Source organism: Mastomys coucha, unplaced genomic scaffold (assembly GCF_008632895.1).
Source record: "Mastomys coucha isolate ucsf_1 unplaced genomic scaffold, UCSF_Mcou_1 pScaffold22, whole genome shotgun sequence".
NCBI classification, from domain to species: domain Eukaryota; kingdom Metazoa; phylum Chordata; class Mammalia; order Rodentia; family Muridae; genus Mastomys; species Mastomys coucha.
Window position 1 is genome coordinate 88,876,380 of NW_022196905.1, and position 20,208 is coordinate 88,896,587.

Here is a 20,208-nt window from a genome sequence, read left to right on the forward strand (position 1 = left end):
GCCTCGTTACAGCTCGCTTATCTGACATCTCTTGTGTTGTCCTTACTTTACTTCTCACAGCTACAGACAGTGGCCTCCTAATGGTTTGCTAGGGCTGATGGAAGACAGAATGGAAGCTGTTCTAATGTAGACTTTCTTTCTAGAGTGTGACTGGAGTTGCAATGCCTGTACTGGGCCTCTTCGAACAGACTGCCTGCAGTGCATGGACGGCTATGTTCTCCAAGAGGGGGTATGTGTGGAGCAGTGCTCACCACAATATTACCGGGACGCCGGCTCCTGCAAGCGTAAGTGTCAGCCTCTGGCTTTTAAGGAGGCCATGGAGAGGTGTTCTTCTGGCTTTTCTAGGCCTTCTGGTTTCCTTCCTCAGGGATGTCTCTGCTATTGGTGACAATTTCCTTTTTCTTTTCCCATACCCTAGTAGAACACAAGCTAAAATCTGCTGTCAGTATGACAACCATAAAGTTAAATGGCCAGACAAACATTTCTTTGAACAATTAATTTTAGATTTCCTTAAACATTTAACAATTCTTTTCTCAAGATGGGAAGTTTTGTATACCTAGGAATCTGAATCACCGGAAAGACTGATAATTAATTACAGTAAAAATAAATGTCTGCCAATTATTTTTGTGTTTGTCCAGTGTTTTCCATAGTCTGATCCAAACTCCCTGGGATGAGTTTGGGATGGTATTTTCATTTCTGAGATGGTTTGTAAAGGCTAGCCCCAAGTCCTCCCCTGAGAGTTGCAGCAGACACAAGCAGGAGCCAGGCTCCCTCACTCTTACTGATATGCTTTGCCTGGTGCATGGGTCCCATTGCTCCATGACCTTTGCCATAAGTGCCCAGAGCTCACTTGGAAAACAACATGAACTCCTGTTGACTTGACTTTTGTCTTTCAGGCTGCGACAGCCACTGTCTCCAGTGCCAGGGTCCCCACGAGTGCACACGCTGTGAAGAGCCATTTCTCCTCTTCCATGCCCAGTGTGTCCAAGAGTGTGGGAGAGAATACTTTGCAGATCATGCCAAACACAAATGCACAGGTAAGCTGGCTCTTTGCTCTGTGCTCTGAGAAGAACTTGGGGTAGCCAGCAAGTCATTTGCACTGATTCTCAGGTAACCAAGACCATCTGACATAGATGCAGAATAAAAGTCAAGGAGCTTGGCCTAAGTCATTGATTGCTTCCCCATGTACATATACCAAATGCTGGTTAAATAGAATACGGAAATCCAGACCAATAACTCTCTTGTACGAATCAATATTGTTCCTAAAAGTCTTTGTAGAAACAAAGCCAGCATTTTATGGAATGCAAAGCTTATATTGAATGACTGTGAAGTACCCATTAAAAGTGGATCAGCTATATTGGTTTGGATATAGAATGTCCAGCGTGTAGGCTAAGTCACTCACGACCCCAGTATTGATATAATATCCTTAGGAATAGGATTTAATCAATCAGTTAGTGAGAAATACTGGCACTTTGACTACTAGACTGAAGTTAAGCCCAAAACCTTAACCTCCTTGTCTACGGGATCATCTCAGAAGAATTCCTACTTGCTCTCACTTCTATTGAAACCTGTTGCCAGGTATATCCACTAGAAAGAGTATTTGATGTTGAATAATAGTGCCATCAAGAAGCACAGGTAACTTGGGGGTCTTTTCTGAGTGCTTTGGGAAAAACTTGAGTTTTATGTTCCTCTACATTGTCTTCATCTCTAGTGTCTCATTTAATATTCACAATGAATTTGTGAAGCATGGTAGACAGAGAGAATCCTATTCTATAGGCATGAAAACCAAGGTGGCTTTGAAGAGTTAAGGCAACACAACTCTGATTCCAGTCTAAGGCCCTAACACTGTACTACATAGCTCTACCATAATAAATCCCAGCCAAGGAAGCAGGGCAAGTGGACACCGAGCACTCTGACTTTCAAAGGTTATTAACTTGATCAAAAGAAGAAGAAAGCCCTGTGGTTTTTTTAAGAGCGAGCTCTCTGGGTGAAGTTAATACTTACGGTCACTATTGTCACTGTCAAGTGGCACAGCTATCACAGTAATAATATTGTGGTATGGAAGAATAGTTGAGCCCTCCTGGTGTGCCGGGCACCTCAGACTGTAATGATTGTAATCCTCCAAACTACTGTCTGTCTTAGGCGTTATTTCTACCCTTATTGTTAAGACAAGAACAATGCAGCCCAGATTGTAAAAGGCACTTCAGGTTCACAGTTGGTAAGGAGCAGAGGAACCCAGAGGAACTTGTGCTCTTAGTTTCCCTAAACAGCATCTCTCACAAGTCAGTTGGTCCTCTAGAACAATTCATCCATGTGCAGTATTCTTTACATGATGTTATATGAGTTGGGGTGTGGATCTCACTTTTTCATTTCCACCTTGAGGGAGATCAGCTCCCTAGAAATATCAACAAGGAAACTGAATTCCCTATTGTTACAGTGAGGCAAGCACTTATCCATGGCTGGCATTTTGGCTCTTCTTGTTACGGTACCTCTATTTGGCTGTGCCCACTGTGGTCCTACCAGGGGATGTGCCTGGCTGTGCCTTATTTGTGTCTTCTTTCTGGCAGCCTGCCCTCAGGGATGCTTGCAGTGCAGCCACAAAGATTGGTGTCACTTATGCAACCACGGTTTCTTTCTAAAGAATGGCCTCTGCTTGCCCACCTGTGTCCCTGGCTTCTCTGACCACTCATCTAATGGAAACTGCACTGGTAAGATCATCTCTGCTGGATGTCTGTTGATGTTACCAGTCATATCTCTGTGCAAATGATGTGTTTCCAGATACGGTTAACATCTGTTATATGAAACTCAGCTTTCCTGTTGTGTCGAGATTCCTGGTTCTACTATTTGTAGAACATAGGCAATTAAGAAGATCTAACTCCTGATTTCTTTGATCTTTTTTTTCTTAAGATTTATTTATTATAAGTACACTGTAGCTGTCTTCAGACGCACCAGAAGAGGGTGTCAGATCTCATTATGGGTGGTTGTGAGCCACCATGTGGTTGCTGGGATTTGAACTCAGGACCTTTAGAAGAGCAATCAGTGCTCTTTCCCGCTGAGCCATCTCACCAGCCCCCGATTTCTTTGATCTTAAGATGAAAACAGAAGTGTTCTGTATCTTAAAAGTCATAGCTATCAGATAAGAAGTTTGATGTAAACTTAGGTGTGTTCTTGAATGGAAGCCATGCTTTAGAAAATCACACATATATAACATGTCTAATGCATTGATTGTCTTCATGTAAACAAACTCATATAACTAATTCTGCTGAGGTGCCATAGTGCATCTTTTATACACAAAGTAGAGAGGAGTTTTAACTGAATAGTGTGAGAAGGCTGGTCCATTAACTGCAGATGTTTGAAGGACATTGATTGGGAGGTGTTCTGTAAGGAACTCTCTTTTCCAACACAGACCAGACCTCTCCCTTTAAAAAGCAAAGAAAAATGAATTTAACTTCAGCCCAATTTTGAACTTTGTAAGTTTCTTTTTGGGTAGAGTTACACCATGGCTGAGATATCCTGGGGTTTTGTTAATCAATAATATGAGGATTTTGATATTTTTTTATTTTTGACAGTCCCGGGGATTGGAACCTAGGGCTTCACTCATGGTAGGCAGGTATTCCACCCTTGAGTCACAGCCCCAGCACTAATGTGGGGATTTTTGTCATGCTGACAGCTCACTATACAGTCTGTTTCCATGTCTTTGATCTCTAAAGAGATGAAAACTTTTAAAGAAGAAAAGTAGTCCATCTCTGGCTTTCTTTATTGGGGATCTTCTTGGAAACTGCAAGTGCTTGTAAATCAGCTTATGACTCCTGGGATACTGCACACATCAACTTAAGAAAATGGATTTCACTTTCATTAGTATAATTTTCTGTAGGAGTCACCACCATGAAGGTTGGCATCCTCAAGTTCTCCTCTGACCTAGTTGTAGAAGGGCCCACTGCCAAACAAAGACCTTGAAAAACTACATTGCAGGAGAAAGATTCGATTCTCCACCACTGTTTCCAAGTCATTAGATGTTTCATATGGACAGGGATGATCAAACTTTAAGACACTGTGTTTGTACTTCCCATGAGTTCTGGCTCTGAGCGATGGCCCTGTGGATTAACTGGTACACTTCTAGGAATAGCATCAGACACCTACCTCTTTGCTTACTCTAACTGGATATAATATACTTGTGTCAGGAAAAAGACTATGGTTTTCAAACCTGCCCACTCATTAGCATTACCTGGGTGTCTATAAAATTAATGAGACCCATCTCAGAGCATCTAATTCAGGATCTTTAGCAAGACAACCCAACCATCCCTGTTATTATAAAAGATCCCTATATGAATCCTTGAGTTATTAAGATATAAAATATATAAAAACTTCTATCCTTTAAACTATATTACCCAGTGATTTTTTTAAGTATATTTAAAAAGTTGTGTAACAGTCACCAACACCTAATTCCAGGTCATTTTCATCAGCCTAAAAAGAAACTTCATAACCTTTAGCAGTGTCTGTTGATTTCTCTGTCACTCCAGCCTCTGGCAATCACTAATTTACTTTCTGTCTTTGTAGATGTGCCTACTCTAGACATTTCACATCAATAGACTCTCCAAGTATACATCCTTTCATGTCTGGCTTCCATGCCTTTCTCTAATATCAAGGTGTCTCCATGTTAGAGCCTGCCCCTGGCATCCCTTTTCATCTTTATGGAGACATCACGTTGTTTGGATCTATTTACTTCTTCACCTCCATGATTGTTTGTTTTTAAAGCTGAAGGTTGAACCCACATATGTGGCAAGCCCTCTGCCACAGCCACATGCTCAGCCTTTACGTTTTTAGCAGCTGTTGTTTTCTCTCTCTTTTTGTCTGTTTCGAGTACTGTTACTATGAACATCCACAAGCAAATCTTTGTGTTGGCATATTCTTGTAATTCTCTGTGGCATCAAGAGCAGCATTGTTGGGTCACATGCTAACTATATTTTATTTGAGGAACTGTCCAACTATGTATTTCCTAATGATTGGCCTATTTTACTTGATTAACAACAATCTGTGTGGACTCTAGTTTCTTCATGTCTTTCCAACAGTTATTGTTATCTGTCCAAACAGAGATGAACTTTTTCCTCATAGAACTGAGGTTTTGGTTTTTAATCTGGTGACTGGTGTTGGATACCGTTTGTGTGTTTATTGGCCTTTTGTGTGTAGAGTTTCTTCAGAGAAAACCTTATTCACATTCTAATGCATTTTTAGTTTGCCCTTTATTGCTGAGATATAAGAGCTGGTTATGTGCCCTTCCCCTCACCCCCAGCTTGAGGATTTACAAATATTTTCTCCCATTCTAGAAGTTATCCTTTCACATTGGTGTTTTGAAGTACAAACATTTTTAATTTTAATGATGCCAATTAAGTTGGTTTTTTTCTTTTTATCTTATACTATTTTGCCATACTCAAGAAATAATTGCTAGCTTATTTTTTAACTTTATTTCTATATTGTCTTTCAACAAGTTTGCAGTTTAACTCTTCCATCTAAGCTCTAGTTATCCTCATGGGCATCCAGCTGGGACTCCTCAGGGTAGAAGGTTGTAGAATAGCCTACATCTCCTCCTCTGGGTACCTCTGAATTAGCATTAAAGGTCTATTTCTTTAAAATAAATACATGGAATCCAATTAGTGACTATGACAAGTCTGACCTTTAGGTTTCTACATTTTCTAGACAAAATGTACACTCCAAGTCTTCACGTGAATGGCTCCTTGACCCTTGGAATTGGTTCAATGAAGCCACTGGACTTTTCTCTTCTGAACATCCAACACCAGGATGGCAGAGTGGAAGATCTGCTATTCCACATTGTAAGCACACCCACCAATGGTCAGCTGCTGCTCTCAAGAAATGGCAAGGACCTCCAGCTGGAGAAGGCTGGCCACTTTAGCTGGAAAGATGTGAATGAGAAGAAAGTGCGCTTTGTGCACAGCAAAGAGAAGCTCAGGTAAGCCAGCCCTGTTCTTTCTCAACTTGTCCACCTCCAACCTCTCTCTTCATAGACATCCCTTCCCATCAGGGAAGATTGATACTCCACAAATGCTTCTGGCTGCCTGTCATCATTCCCTGTAATTGCTTTGAGAATACACTTCTGTTTGAGACATCTTTATTTTATCACATAATTATAAGTAATCCTCTGACGTGGCAGGAAAACTCTGCATATAATTACCCAGGTTTTGGGCCCCACAGAAGCAATACTTACATAGACCCAGATGCTTCCTCCTTGTGAGGGCAATGCTAGGAAGCAGTGGGCAGGTAAAAGCCAGAAGGCTAGCTTATAGAAGTGTCCTTCGGTCCCTAGAATTTGGGAAGAAATCTTCGAGTCACACTCAGCTTTTTATTATCCACTTTATGAGATTAATTGTGGCTAATTTTTAAGCCTGATCCAGTTTTCCTCTGGTGCTATGCACACTTCTGGCTGTCTTCCCTACTCCGGCTGATGTATGCTTCCAGAATGTAATTGAACATTAACAAGATCTCAAGCAAATATAGCATTATAATTAGCAGAGTAAATCTACTAAACAGAAACCATGCAATGGCCCCCCAAAGATCAGCCCCCTGCATTCTCTGTCACCCTGATCTACTTAGTTGGCCTAGATAGCTCACCATAGACTGTGTGGACAAGGGATTAGAGCCAATGAAATAGTGATAAGAACACATGAATATTTTCTACTCTCAACACTAAACATGGGTGTTTCTCTTGTTGCTTTGATATATTGATTTCTTGGTTGATATTTACCCTAAAGGATAAATTTACCCTAAAGGAAGAAAAATTGATCGCAGTTTCTCTACTACAGTTTAGAGCTGATCATTTCAGTAATCTGCTCTGATCATATCATAGGAACAAGAACAACTAGCATTTATTGAGTATTCCTGTTGAGCCAAGCATTATGTAAAGCACTCCACATGAACTGTGTAAATTATGTTCCCATTCTATAGCCTTGAGATGAGACTCTCAGTAATAAGCACTGAGCTGCTACTCCAAGCCAACACTCTCCCTAGACCATACCTTCAGCTACAATTATTTCTGCCTTTCCAGTATTCTTGTAATAGCAAGTCCATGCCTGTCCTTGAGGGGTGAAGATGACTGAATAGCAAGCAGACACTGCTGAGGTGTGTTTCATGCCATCCAGGCACTCCCCAAAATCCTTCTTCACAACATGTGTTTATTTTGGTTGAAATTACAATAAGTATGGTTTTTATGTATCCGCATTTCTTCACACACACATACCCTCTTGCACACACACACACACACACACACACATGCACAAAAGTATGTACACACATGCATACCACACTCACAGAGTTATGCAGGCCCTGAGTCTACAGCCATTTGCCATGAAATCACTTGTGGAAAAATTCAGAGTTCCATAGATAACCAAAGTTAACATTCTTGTCTATTTAGCTTTTTCTACATGTTACCCAATTTCTTCCAGAATTAGCTTTGTACACTTAAATGGGATAGAACTCAGCAGTTGAGTAATTCTTGTGATATTCTTTCTTGGGCTAAATATCCCATTTAATACTTTGGTTTTAAAATCAAACAAATGAAATGATAAAAATTATAATATGAGATTGGTTAGAGGTACATAAAAACATAGAACTATTTGTCTCTCACTGAAACAAAAATGAAAGAGTCAATCTGACATGCATATGTGTGTGGGCCTCTGTGTTTTCATGAAAATACTGACTATGATTAGGTAAGAATTCTTGAGAATGGAGATTCTTTGGGCTTAGAATACTCTTGTGTAGTAAAAGCCAATCTGTAACAGTAGCCAGAGCAACTGGGATAAAGTGAGAAGCCAAACACTCTTAGTGGGACTTCAGCCAGTTACACTCTTAGTGGGACTTCAGCCAGTTACACTCTTAGTGGGACTTCAGCCAGTTACGCTCTTAGTGGGACTTCAGCCAGTTACACTCTTAGTGGGACTTCAGCCAGTTACACTCTTAGTGGGATTTCAGCCAGTTACACTCTTAGTGGGATTTCAGCCAGTTACACTCTTAGTGGGACTTCTGCCACCAAGATTTGTTTCCTTCTTTGTTCAGATTATTGATTCTACTAGTTTCATTCTCTTGAAGTTTAGAGGTGGGACAGGGGAGGAGCAGGGTGGAAAGGGGAATGAAAATGAAAGGAAGAACTTGGAAAGCAAGCAAGAATGTCTCTAATGTTTGGTTCATGGAGCTAGATTGAAATTCTATTTTAAAGCATCTGTTCCATGAGCATAAAGAAATGTATACAATTACAATCAGAGCCAAGATAGAAAACAGTTCTCTCAGCCCTATTCTGGTCTCCTTTAAAGACAAGAGTTGCTTGTTCCATCCCAGTCCCTGGCAACTGTGATCTGGATTTTCACTTCTTTAGTTCTGCCCTTTCTAAAATGTAGTGTGACTGGAAATACAATATGTAGTGTTTCGTTTCTGCGATTGCTTTCCAGCTCCACCCTCATATTTGACATATAAGTAGTTAGTTCCAAGAATACCTTTTAAAGAACCTTTAAGACAATGGGCACCAAGTAGATCAGAATCTAAAATCTACTATAAAGTGTTGATTAAAGATTTCACCAGTTCACAGTGAGCTGTGTTTGGTTGGTCATTAAAGAGAAAAATCTGCCTTCCCTCTTAACCAAGTGTAAAGCTATTGGATGTCTGTGGTAGGGAGTCAGTCCACAGCAGTGTGACCCTTCAATGAGGCTCTTTGGTTACAAGTAAAAATTAGTTTTGACTAAGCAAAATAGTAAGACTACCCTAACTCTACAGAGGTGTCTGAAACCTCTGTATCAGTAAGAGCAGTTTCTCCAAAGTAAGTCCAGGAGCTAGAACTAGGAAATGGAAAGAGCACACAGTTCTTGTTCCATGTCTGCCTGTAGATGTCATTCCTCTCTCTCCTACAGATGGGCTTGCTCCACATTCTCAGCATACTACTTGGTGACTACCGATAGTCAAATGATCAGGCTGCATGTATGCAGGCCACTCCCACTTTTTCAGAGGACCCAGCCATCCCTTCTTAGTTGTATTTACAGTGAATGGGTGGAAAGAGAGAGTGAGGAGTGAGAAATGACATTAGGCAGCTCAGCTCTTCAAAAGTTGTTAGGGCCCACTCATAAGAGTCTGGAAGACATGTGGGAAGGGATTGCTGGTCTAAGGGTGCCATTAAAAGCTGGTAGAGCTGTAATATATAAGATTCCTTTCTGTTCTTTGGTTTAACCACTTCTAACTTGCTTTGGCCTGACAAGTAATATTTTTCTGGTGTGTGTGTGTGTGTGTTCATCTTTAAAAATGATGAAACAAAATAGTTGTTTTGTTTGTTTTGTTTCGTTTGAAACAGTATTTCTCTGGATAGCCATGACCTTGACCTCAGAGATCTACCTCGCTGCCTCGCTAATGCTGGGATTCAACACATGCACCACCATATCCAACTCCACTTGTGCTATTTTAATGTTACGAGAATTTAGAACACAAAGTACTTTTAAATTTTTATTATTTCCCATTCTCTCTGCCCCCTCTGTGTATGCAAACACGCGCACCTGTGTGCGTGTGTGCATGTGTGTGTGTGTGTGTGTGTGTGTGTGTGTGTGTGTGTGTGTAAGAAAAGGCAGAGGAGCATGTGTGTGTATGATTTCAGGTGCATGTATATTATGACTTTCAAGGTCAATTCTTTCTTTCCACCATGAAATTCAAGGCACTAAGGTAGTCAGGCTTAGATAGCAGATGCTTCTACCTGCTGAGCCACCCACCCAGCCCTATGAACAGTGCTTCTAACTACTTTCATCTTTGGTATTTTCTATTTACAATGAAGATATTGTATTACTGTAATGATTTTATCTAAAATTGTACATGAATACAGCTTTAATATTTAATATTTTAATCCTTTTATGTCTAAAATCTAACACAGTGATCATGTTTTCTCTTTTCTTTCTTGGGGACTTCCTTAGGAAAGGCTACTTTTCCTTGAAAATTAGTGACCAGCAGTTCTTCTCTGAGCCACAGATGATCAACATACAGGCCTTTTCAACACAGGTAATAAAAATGACCAACACTGTACAAGTTTACGTGTCCTTGGTCCCAATCCAGAGTCCTCAAACTTCAACAGAAATGATTGAGCTGAGTTGATCTTCTTGTAGCTTTATTATGACATACTCTTTGATTAAGTTTGGGTTCTTTAGATAGTAGCATTGACAGTAATAATTTCTTACGCACCTCTGCCCTGTCTGTCTGTCACATGATGCTCAGTTGAATTGCCAATCTTGTGAAATAGTGTTGCCAGTTTATAGATGAGGGAACTAAGAAAACGGAGATTAGATAGCTTTTCTGGAGTGATCTTGCTATTAAGAGTCCAGAGAGCTGGCTTCAAGACTGTGTTCTAGGTAGGGCCTTACCTGTCGCCATCTTGTTATACTAAGCTTGATATTAGATCTGCAAAATAACTTAAAACTTCTCTGGTTGCTAATGTTTTCCTTGGTCTCAGGTAATTCATTTTCTCTCTGCAGTCCCCTCTTAGAGGTATAGTAGTTCCAGTACTTAGATGGTTCTCTTAGGAATGTACTTAAATTAAGTGTCATTGTGCTCATGAGCCAAACACAAACCTGAGGAAATCATTGCAGAAGCAAAGAACTTCAAGAACACAGCACTTCACCTCTGTGCCTCCGCACTCCCCTGAGAAGTTGTGCACACAGATTCAGAATCCATACAGAGGTAGAAGCTCTGAGCACTAGACTGAAGGAAGTGAACAGATGAAGAATAAGAACATATGCGTACATACACACATATAAGCACCCCTACACATGTGCTTGTGCACATGCACACACATGTATGCGCACATACACAACACATGCACGCATGCACATGCACGCACACACACAAGCAAACACATGTGTGAGCACACGTACAAGCACATGCACGTACACGCATATGGGTATACCCACACAAGCACAGGCACATGCACTCGTGTGCACATACATACACAGAGAGAATTATCACTGGGCAAGCCTGCATGACTAATCTAAGGACACACTAATTTTACATGTTTATCTCCATGCACTGGAAAGCAGGAAGGTGTGCTATCATCTTCATAAACAAGATGCCCCAAACCCCAACCTCTTATCTTCAGTTCCAAAGTAAAACTGACCATAGACATGGAGAAAATGCATACACGTAAAGCAGTAGCAGTGACTGCCACATGACAGGGATACCTGCCTCAGCTCTTCTTAATGACATTGTCACATCATTGTTGCTGAGGAGAGATTGGAAACTGATCCTAAGTGTATACATCTTGCTTTAATTAAAGCTAAGACCTGTGGCTGGGAACACAGGCCAGTTCTGAGGCCCAGGAGCCTAGATGTGCTTCAGGGTTTAAAGTCAGAAGCTTTGTTTTGATCTTCCTGTCTGGTACAATACACTTTGGTCAGTGAAAGGCCCGGGGTAGAGATTGCCAAGACTTTCTGCTCTGCACTGGTGTATTCCCCCACAATTCCCTGGGTTCTGTTTTGTTTCTCCACAGTCTAGCGAACAAAAAATAATTGCATGTTTTGGTTTTATTCATTATATGATATCCCTTAACTTTATGAAGATGGAATTCTCGAAAGAAGTTTAACTTATGTTTAGTTATTTTAAGGATGCTTAATATTTCTCATCCATGTTGACTTGGGGTCTTCTTATGTAAGTAGATTTGATGTTTTCTGTTTATAAACTTTAATATCACCCTTGATCCTTCACGTTTCAGAATGTTGAGGATATGTTCATCTCTCTATATGAACTCATGTACAGTGTTAGAGTTCTCACCTGGGATTTTGAGTAGCTGTGACATTGTGTGATTATTTTACATATTATATTGATGGACAATTGTGACTTCTAGGAAGCTGGGAGTGGGGCGCCTGTGTGGCTTTTAAAACCATATGGGTTGTAGAAGGCAGTATGTTACGAAAAATCCTAGACAACTGACCTTCAAACAAAATCCAAGATAATGTTTTCCTTGGCTTCTGGCCTGCTTGCTGATTCTCCCTTTCCCCCCTCTCTCTTTCTCTCTCTCTCTCTTCTCTCTTCTTTCTCCCCCTCCCTCCTTCCCTCCCTTCATCCCTCCCTCCTCCCTCTTTTCTGTGTGTGTCTCTATCTTTCTGTCTTTCTCTGTGTCTCTCTATCTCTCTTCTCTATCTCTGTCTCTACCCCCTCCCACTCTTTCCCTTTATCCCTCCTTCCTCTCTTACTTCCCCATGTGGATGTGCATGTATGTGTTTTCTGCTGCGGTTCATTAACTTTTATTTCTGTGAAAGAACATTTTGTCTGCTTACTAAGGTAATAGGAACAAACTGATAATTCTTAGGAAAACATATTAACTTTTGCTGTGTTAGCAGCATCATAGGAATTAGGCAGGTGGTTGTCTTACCATGCCAGGATCTTGAATCTTGTCTGGCTTTATACGCTGAATTGGGGTGGGGCTCTGTTGAGATAGGGGTAAACTAATTGGAAGAATATTACCAAGAGAACTAGTAATAACATGGATTTAGAGAGTGGGATTATGTCACTGAGTCAGCGTGTTGCAGTGTGATCTAGAGTCGTGTTACCTCCCAAATTACAAACCTCCTATTAGTCTTTCTGAATTCAGATATCTGATTGGGTTTTGTGACACTGAGCTGTGTCTCCTACAAATGCAGGCAGGTGTGGTGCAATCCAAGATGGCTGAGAAATTAGAACCTTAGAAGCAAATAGTACTTATAGATTGCATTTACTCAAGACTAGTTCTGAAGTGGTGTAAGAAACCTCTAGAATCCAGAGGCATGGAATAACCCCAGTCACTGTGGCCCACCATACCTCTGACAAATAATTTTGTCGTGGAATATGTTGGCACTTTCATACTTTCCTTAAAGGAGCTTAATCAGGTTAGACACACTGCTGCCTTGTCCGCTGCATTAACCTATTAAATGAATGACTCTTCTTTCTGCTTTCCTTCAACCCCACAGGCCCCATATGTACTGCGAAATGAGGTTCTCCACATCAGCAAAGGAGAGCGCGCAACCATCACCACCCAGCTGCTTGACATCCGGGATGATGACAACCCGCAGGATGTGGTCGTGGATGTGCTGGATCCTCCCCTTCATGGCCAATTGCTCCAGATGCCTCCAGCCCCTGAGGCCTCTGTTTATCAGTTCCATCTGGATGAACTCTCCAGGGGCCTCCTCCTCTATGCTCATGATGGCTCAGACAGCACATCTGATATTATAGTCTTTCAGGCCAATGATGGACACTCCTTCCAAAATATACTGTTTCATGTGAAGAATGTGCCCAAGGTAGGTGTCACCCCTAGGGTTACAGTTTCCTTGTGTCTACCTGCAAAGGTTTACTCATGGAACTATTTTGACAATGCTCATAAAGTTAGGTGTGATGAAGGACTCATTCATTTGTCCGAGCAAAGTGTCTCATGCATCAGTCAGTATAGTTTGAAGAGCCAATGTTGATCTGAAAAACTCTCGATTGGCCTGCAGCCCTGAAACTGTATTCTGTCCATTCTTCCTATTGTCCCCTGCCTGACCATGATCATGGGGACCAAGGCATCTCTTTCTCTGTGTCCTTTCACAACAGCTCATGAAATGAGATCCTCACTGTCTAGTTATCTGACTTAATAAAAAGGAGTAAGTCTAACCCTTCTGTTAGCCAAGCTGAAAGAATGTGAAGAAACTGTGGATAGCCACAGGAGCTGTCCTGACAGACAAGGATATGTTTTCCATTCTGAGACACTGGCATACCACCTCTGCATGTTGTGCCATGTCCATGAGCACCTGTGGTATTGGCCGCTCAACATTTACTTGATGTTTCATCCTAACATCCATACTTGTAAAACCATGAGCTTCATGTAAAATCATACCCTCGCTGAAATTTTAAAATGGATATAGAGCCATTCTCTATAGTTTTGTCTATATCCAATAAAAGATGTTCTTTGACACTGCAAATGAGATGTTTGTCACATCAGAACAAATGCTGAGCTAACCCTCAGCAAACACTCCTGTCAGCATTACTCAAAGCTTGTTGCTGTTCACTTGGAAGCTCATTCCTCCAAGTAGCTTCTCTTCATGGTAATAAAGTTGGAAACAATATTTTTTTTAGCTTTTCACTCTAAATACCACTACCTGCAGAGATATTATAGGTGCTTAGCTAAAGAGATTTTTCTGAGGATACTTTAAAATCTCTTGCTGTTTTCCCACCAACAGTCAGTCATGCAAGGTAAGATCGTGCCCTTCCCTGAACTTCATGTGTTCTAACTTGTTCCTGCTAAAAGGAGGATGGAGGCAGGAGACAGGTGAAGTGTATGAAGGCCAATTGTGCAGCAGAGCTGGCAGATGGCCTACATGTGGCTATTCCTAATTGTCATCTGCTCATGACCGCCTGTGGACAATGAGGTTCAGTTCTGGAGAGATGGAGTCTGGACAGATGAAGAAATTTTTTTCTTCCTTCTTGGCTTCCTACCATAGACTGCCATGGGCTTCAGCGCAGCCTCACCAGCAACTTTCCTATTAATCCTTGGTTTCAGTCTCTGAGTGGAGCTTGCCTCAGCGTATTGCACAATTTTGTACAGGATGGTGTAGGACAGAAGGGTACTTCTAGGATTTGCCCTGCTTCGACTACCAAAACAGAACAACAACAACAAAATATGAATAAAAGAAAAACAAAAAGGAAAAGACACAGATTTGAGATTCCTAGCAGGCCTTATACCTGTGAGTCTGTGAGTCATGTAGGAAGTTACTGGGTCTGCTGCTCGCTCCTCAAGAGTGAGTCCAGGTGGTGACTGGGTCTGCTGCTCGCTCCTGAAGAGTGAGTCCGGGTGGTGCCTTTTCTCCCTCCACCTTCTCATCCGCCATCCCCTATAGCACCACCTTGGTTCCCTACCCAGGCAGTGACTTATAACTGTGTTTCCAAATAGTCACACTGCTGGTCTGAGCTTTGGGACTGTGAGAATGTGCTGATAATAAATTTGCTTGTATCCATGATTATAGTATGCAAATGTCTACTACTTTTTATTTTAGGAATGAAAATAAATATGTCTTTATACCCTTTCTCTGGGCCCTTTTATCCTGCCCTGCTGCAAGGTCTAAGTATTGGTTGTCTGGCCTTGCTTATTCTAAAGGAAATTATAGCATAAGTAGAGAGGCTTTTTGTTTGCTTTGTTTTTAATCTTTACTGGACACTAAAACTTGATGTGAATTATTCCTTTTAATTGTCCCATTAATTCTGTGGTGTTTGCACAATTATCTCTTACTTACCAAAGGAAGAAACTAAAACAAGAGGAGATTTAGAAAAGAAAACATTCTCACAACGGTTTTCAGCATCTGAACTAAGATTTCATGTCAAATATACCTGCCTCCCACACTCAGCCAGGAGGCTCTTTCCTTCTGGCCTGAGGCTTTCAATATTTTAGGCATAGATAGTCTCATTCCCTTGATGGATTAAATGAAGACAAAAATGTATTCATTTTCTCTATGTTCCATCCAAGCGAGAAGGCCCCAAGCTTTCTAGAATCTTCCCTCTGAATTCAACACAGTTTATTATAAGAGAGGCTATTTATACTCATAGGTCTACTGGGCCCAGGAAATAAAACTGGCCTCGTGTGTTACAGTGACTGTTAGATATGTAGTTAGATAGAATTGCTCTCGTTTTAAGAGCTTTTCTGAAGAAGGGCATGAGGATTCTTTCCCTGAGGCTACCTGTGCGTTAAATCTGGAGACTTGCTGATAACTAGTTGGTGGCTTTAATAGAATGGACAAGGATGTCGTAATCTCTTGTGAATAGACACACAAGTGACTCTATCTCATTCCGTGGAAATGTTAGCCTGTTTTTCTGTTCTTTCTCTGGTTGAAGGAATAGAAGGAAGCTTTGTAAGAGGAAAGCATTAATTTAGTTTTACTCTCTGAGCAGGGCACATTTATGTTTTTGTTGGACGGGTGTAATGGCTTGAACAAGACGGGTGGCTATGTCTCTGTCTCCCAGGTGGTTCGTGCCAAGTACAAAATGCTCACGGCACCTCTGCTGATGCCGGTGTGGTTCTTTGAGGCTAAGCAAACGAATTGTGAGTTCAGTCCTGTTTTTCATGTTCAATACTACTTCACCCAGACTTAGCCTGGCAGAGACTAAACTCAACTGCCATTTCTGGGAGATGCTGAGCTACTGTGGGGAAAATAGAATAAGGAATGATGTTGAAACAGGTTTTACTGGGGCAGGAGACAGAAGGGGGAAAAAGATTAAAAAGTGATAAAGAGTGCTCTGCTGAACAGGTTTTCATTAATTGGGTCAATTAAGTCACTCGACAAACCCAAGCCTGCTGTAGATATATGTTTCTAACAAAGCTCCACATCCTGCAAGGGCTACAGTGTGGGTGGTCGAGAGTCAGCTCTGGTAGACGGCTCTTTGGTTGGATTTCCATGGAAGTGCCTCCTTCTCCATTAACTATGATGCCCCTGGAAATCGTGCCTTCTTTCTACTTTGGCAACCAGTCTGACAATCTTTCTGATCTCCTTTGTTGTTTGAACAGTTCTTTTCTGCCACTAGCTAATGTGTTAATGTTTAAGATCCCCCAATGTGATAGTAAGAACTGGCTGAAAAACTCTGTCTCCGAGAGCCCTTTCTACTGTGGGATTGCCTGCATGTAGTTATTGTATTGCATCCCATTTCACTCATGCCTCTCACTGGGGCTTTTATGGGGACACAGTTTGATACAATTATTTGTGAGAACTTCAAATGTCAGCGGTGTAAAAATGTTTGTTACGTGCGTAAACAAAACTAAATCCTTTCAAAAACATCAGTCGTCCTTCTTGTATAGGGGGCACTATTTAGTTTGCTCTATCCATTGTCTCATGAGATGTACACTGAGAAAATGTTTATTGACTTAAATATTGAAATCTACCCCAAGCAAAGGTTGTATGCTCCTGACCTGAAATAGCAAGCCTCTAAGCTCTTGTTGACAAGCACAAGCCATCTGGTTATCTTCCCTGTTATCCTCCTGCAGCTCATTTCACCTCATGGTTTCTACAGCACTCGTTTCTCCCCCCATGTTCATAATGTCCTGCACCACCAGAATGTCAAGTCTATGGTACAAATGAGCCCTTGAAAATGAAGGCATACTTTTACAGAATAAGTGAGAAGACTAGCCAACTAGCTATTTGCTAAATAGTAGGGTTGTGAAAACTTTGGTCTGGAATATTTGGTCCCAGAATTGGGCTATGGTGTCATGTGAGCTAAAGTTTCATTATTTATGACTCCATTTTTATTTGGTGAGGGGATTTTATTTTGTTTCAAAGGATGGGAGGTTATGCTTTTACTGTTATTCACAGTGTTAATATTTTTACTTGTAATACAATATGTGATGGCTGAATTTTATTACCAGCATTTTTTAGGCCTATTGTTCTATGAAATGAATTAGAAGAACTATTTAATTTAAAACACTGCTTTAATCATGTCCTCAATTTTACTCATTGGGATTTCATTGCCTGCTAATGTACTCTGAGGGATACATAAAACATTAGAGGGCAGGATTGTTCAACTAGTACAATAACTAATTTATTAGGCTGATGGGGATATGCAGTGGAGAAAAGCTATAAGGAGAAAAAGAAATTCCAAAATGTCAGTAATTAGGGGGATATTACTGTAAGAGTTGGCTTTTGTACACATTAACTATAGAAGATGTTGACCAGCTTTCTGCCCGTCTCTTCTTGAATATTTCCAGTCCTCTTCCAAAGAGATAATATTAAAAACAACCATGATCAAGATGAGTATGAAGATTACTATTTCTTTTTCAAAACAATGAGTAATGCTTATAAGTCCTATATACTTAATAGTTAAAATACAATAAATTTGAGGCTACAAACATAGCTAGGAAGCCCTCAATGCTTCAGACTCATAGACACCATCACTTCCCAAGATTTCCTGTGCATCTCTTACCACTACTGCTTATCTTCCTAGTAAGGATACTTAACACCAGATCAAACAAAGCATCACTAGCTATGGGCAGCATGGTATAGATTTTTCATGACTTACCTTGTGGAACTTAAACTTCACACCATTTGACTGATAACTTCCATTTTCCATGTCTTCTGGGCCTGTCTATCCCTATTCTGCTTAGAGTCTATATAGTAAGGCGACATCGCATGGCTTTTGTCTTCTTCCTGTGTCTAGCTAACTTCTTCTAGCTGAGTGTACTCTAAATTCATCCACATTGTCCTAATTACAGGATTCCCTCCTGTTTATAATGAATGAATGAATCAAGCATACTGTGTGTATGCAGGGGTTGGGTGGTCTGAGTGCATAGATATCTACTGCTGATTTACCATGAAGCTTGCATATAGTCTTGAAGTTACAATGGTCCATTTTAAATGGTTATATTATTTTCAATCACACATTCCTTTCTACCTATATGAGCCCTTGACCCCTGATATGCTGTTCCTGTCACAATTTTTGTTTTTCCATGTCAATAGTCCCACTAATAATTTCTATGATTATTGATTGTCTTTCATACTTTTACCTTTTAAAGACTTTTTGCAGTCATTCTTAGCAATAAAGATGCTCTACAAATATGTACATGCACGCATGTACATACTCACATGTAGAGTATTGTGTGGGGAATAATGGGAAGGAAGATATAGGCTGAGCCTATTCAGAAGAGAGACAATGTTTTTTGCTGAATGTTTCCAGCCTGCTATTGGTTGAGTCAGTGGATCTAAAGCCTGTAGGAACAATCCACTCTTCTTGCAATCTGTGTATGAGTTTTCTACTTTTGTGTTTTTGCATTGCTAATTAACATTCTTTCCTTTCCACTTGCCGATCTCAGCATTTCTTGTCAGATGGGCCAGCCTGTAGTTAACTATATTAGCTTTGATTTGTTTGGAAAGTCTCCTTCATTTATGAATGGCATCCTTGCCAGTGAGTTATTCTTGGTTTGCAGTTTTCTCTTTCATTGCTCTCCAGGCACACAGAGATGCTGTATAATCTAGTGCTAGTCGGTTGCCTGCAGTTCCCATGTCATGCAGAATCCCCTTGGTGTTAAATTTTGAAAACTTGGCCATCGTGTGAAGATTTCTTCAGGTTCCATTTTCTTGACATTCTAAGCTACAGTGATTTGGACAAGCATCTCCCACCTCAGATTTGGAAGGTTTTCTGACATTATTTCTATACACAAGAGTTTGTTCTTTATGCCGTTTCTCCTTTTTCTTTTGTGTTCCTAGTCTGTGTAGTTTCAAATGGTTTGTTTGAGGCTTGGTGATTATTTTATTCTCGTTCAATAGGAACTTCCATTGAAGCTCTCTTGAGTTTTTAATCCATACGTTTTATTATTTAGCTCGAGATTTCTGCTAGTTTTTTTTTTAATGGTTGTTGGCCTTCAGTGGACTTTATTGTGCTTGTGCACTACTCTTTTAATTTGTGTTTAGTTTGCTGTCTGGGTCCACTTGTTGCTCATGCATCTTTGATATTATTGTTTTGCATTCTCTGCCATGTAGTCCATCGCCCTCTCTCTCTTTAAAGCCAGGCTCTGTAGATTTATTTTCTCCCTGTAGTGCCATCATGTTTCTTTGTTCATCTTCTCTGCGTTCCTTGAAATTGTGCATTTGAACAATCAGTTTGGCTTCCTGAGAAAAAGACTTACAGTACTCAGTTCCAGCTAATGATTTTGTAGTTTTTTTAAAATGATAGTCTCTGTACATACTCATTCTTTTTCTTTGATCTCTCCTTTGGAGAAGTTTGAGGATTTTAGACCTTCTCTTGGAGCCTCACTTTGTGAAAGCCTCCATCCTCCCTATGACTGTGTACTGATGTATTCAAGACTATTGGATGTGTACTGTTTAAAGAATCATGTGCACTGTCACTGGAGCATAGAAACTTGGCTATGACAGGGGCTATGTGGAGGACTGCCAGTGCAGTTTATTGACTGTTTGGGGAATGTCTTAGTTATTTTTCTAATGCAGTGATAGCCCCCATGATCAAGGCCAGTTATAGAGGGAAGAGTTTCAGGGGCAATCCATACCATTTGTCGTGGTTTGAAAAAGAATGGCCTGCATAGGCACATATATTTAAATGCTTAGTCATCAGGAAGTGGCACTGTTAGAAAAAATTAGAAGGATTGAGAGGTGTGGCCTTGTTAGGAAACATGGCACTAGGGGTGGGCTTTGAAGTTTTAAAGCCCACACCAGGTCTAGTTCCCCCATCTCACACACACAC

At 40.7% G+C, this 20,208-nt stretch overlaps 1 protein-coding gene across 1 annotated transcript in view; it reads left to right on the forward strand.

Annotated features, from left to right (window-relative positions):
* Fras1 (Fraser extracellular matrix complex subunit 1) overlaps positions 1–20,208 on the forward strand; it is a 415,397-nt gene that overhangs the window by 265,355 nt on the left and 129,834 nt on the right. Inside the window, exons 24-29 of the mRNA XM_031391220.1 lie at positions 144–284; positions 897–1,037; positions 2,568–2,708; positions 5,695–5,965; positions 9,951–10,035; positions 12,972–13,298. Coding sequence (XP_031247080.1) covers positions 144–284; positions 897–1,037; positions 2,568–2,708; positions 5,695–5,965; positions 9,951–10,035; positions 12,972–13,298 — 1,106 coding nt within the window. The remainder of the gene's footprint in view (positions 1–143; positions 285–896; positions 1,038–2,567; positions 2,709–5,694; positions 5,966–9,950; positions 10,036–12,971; positions 13,299–20,208) is intronic.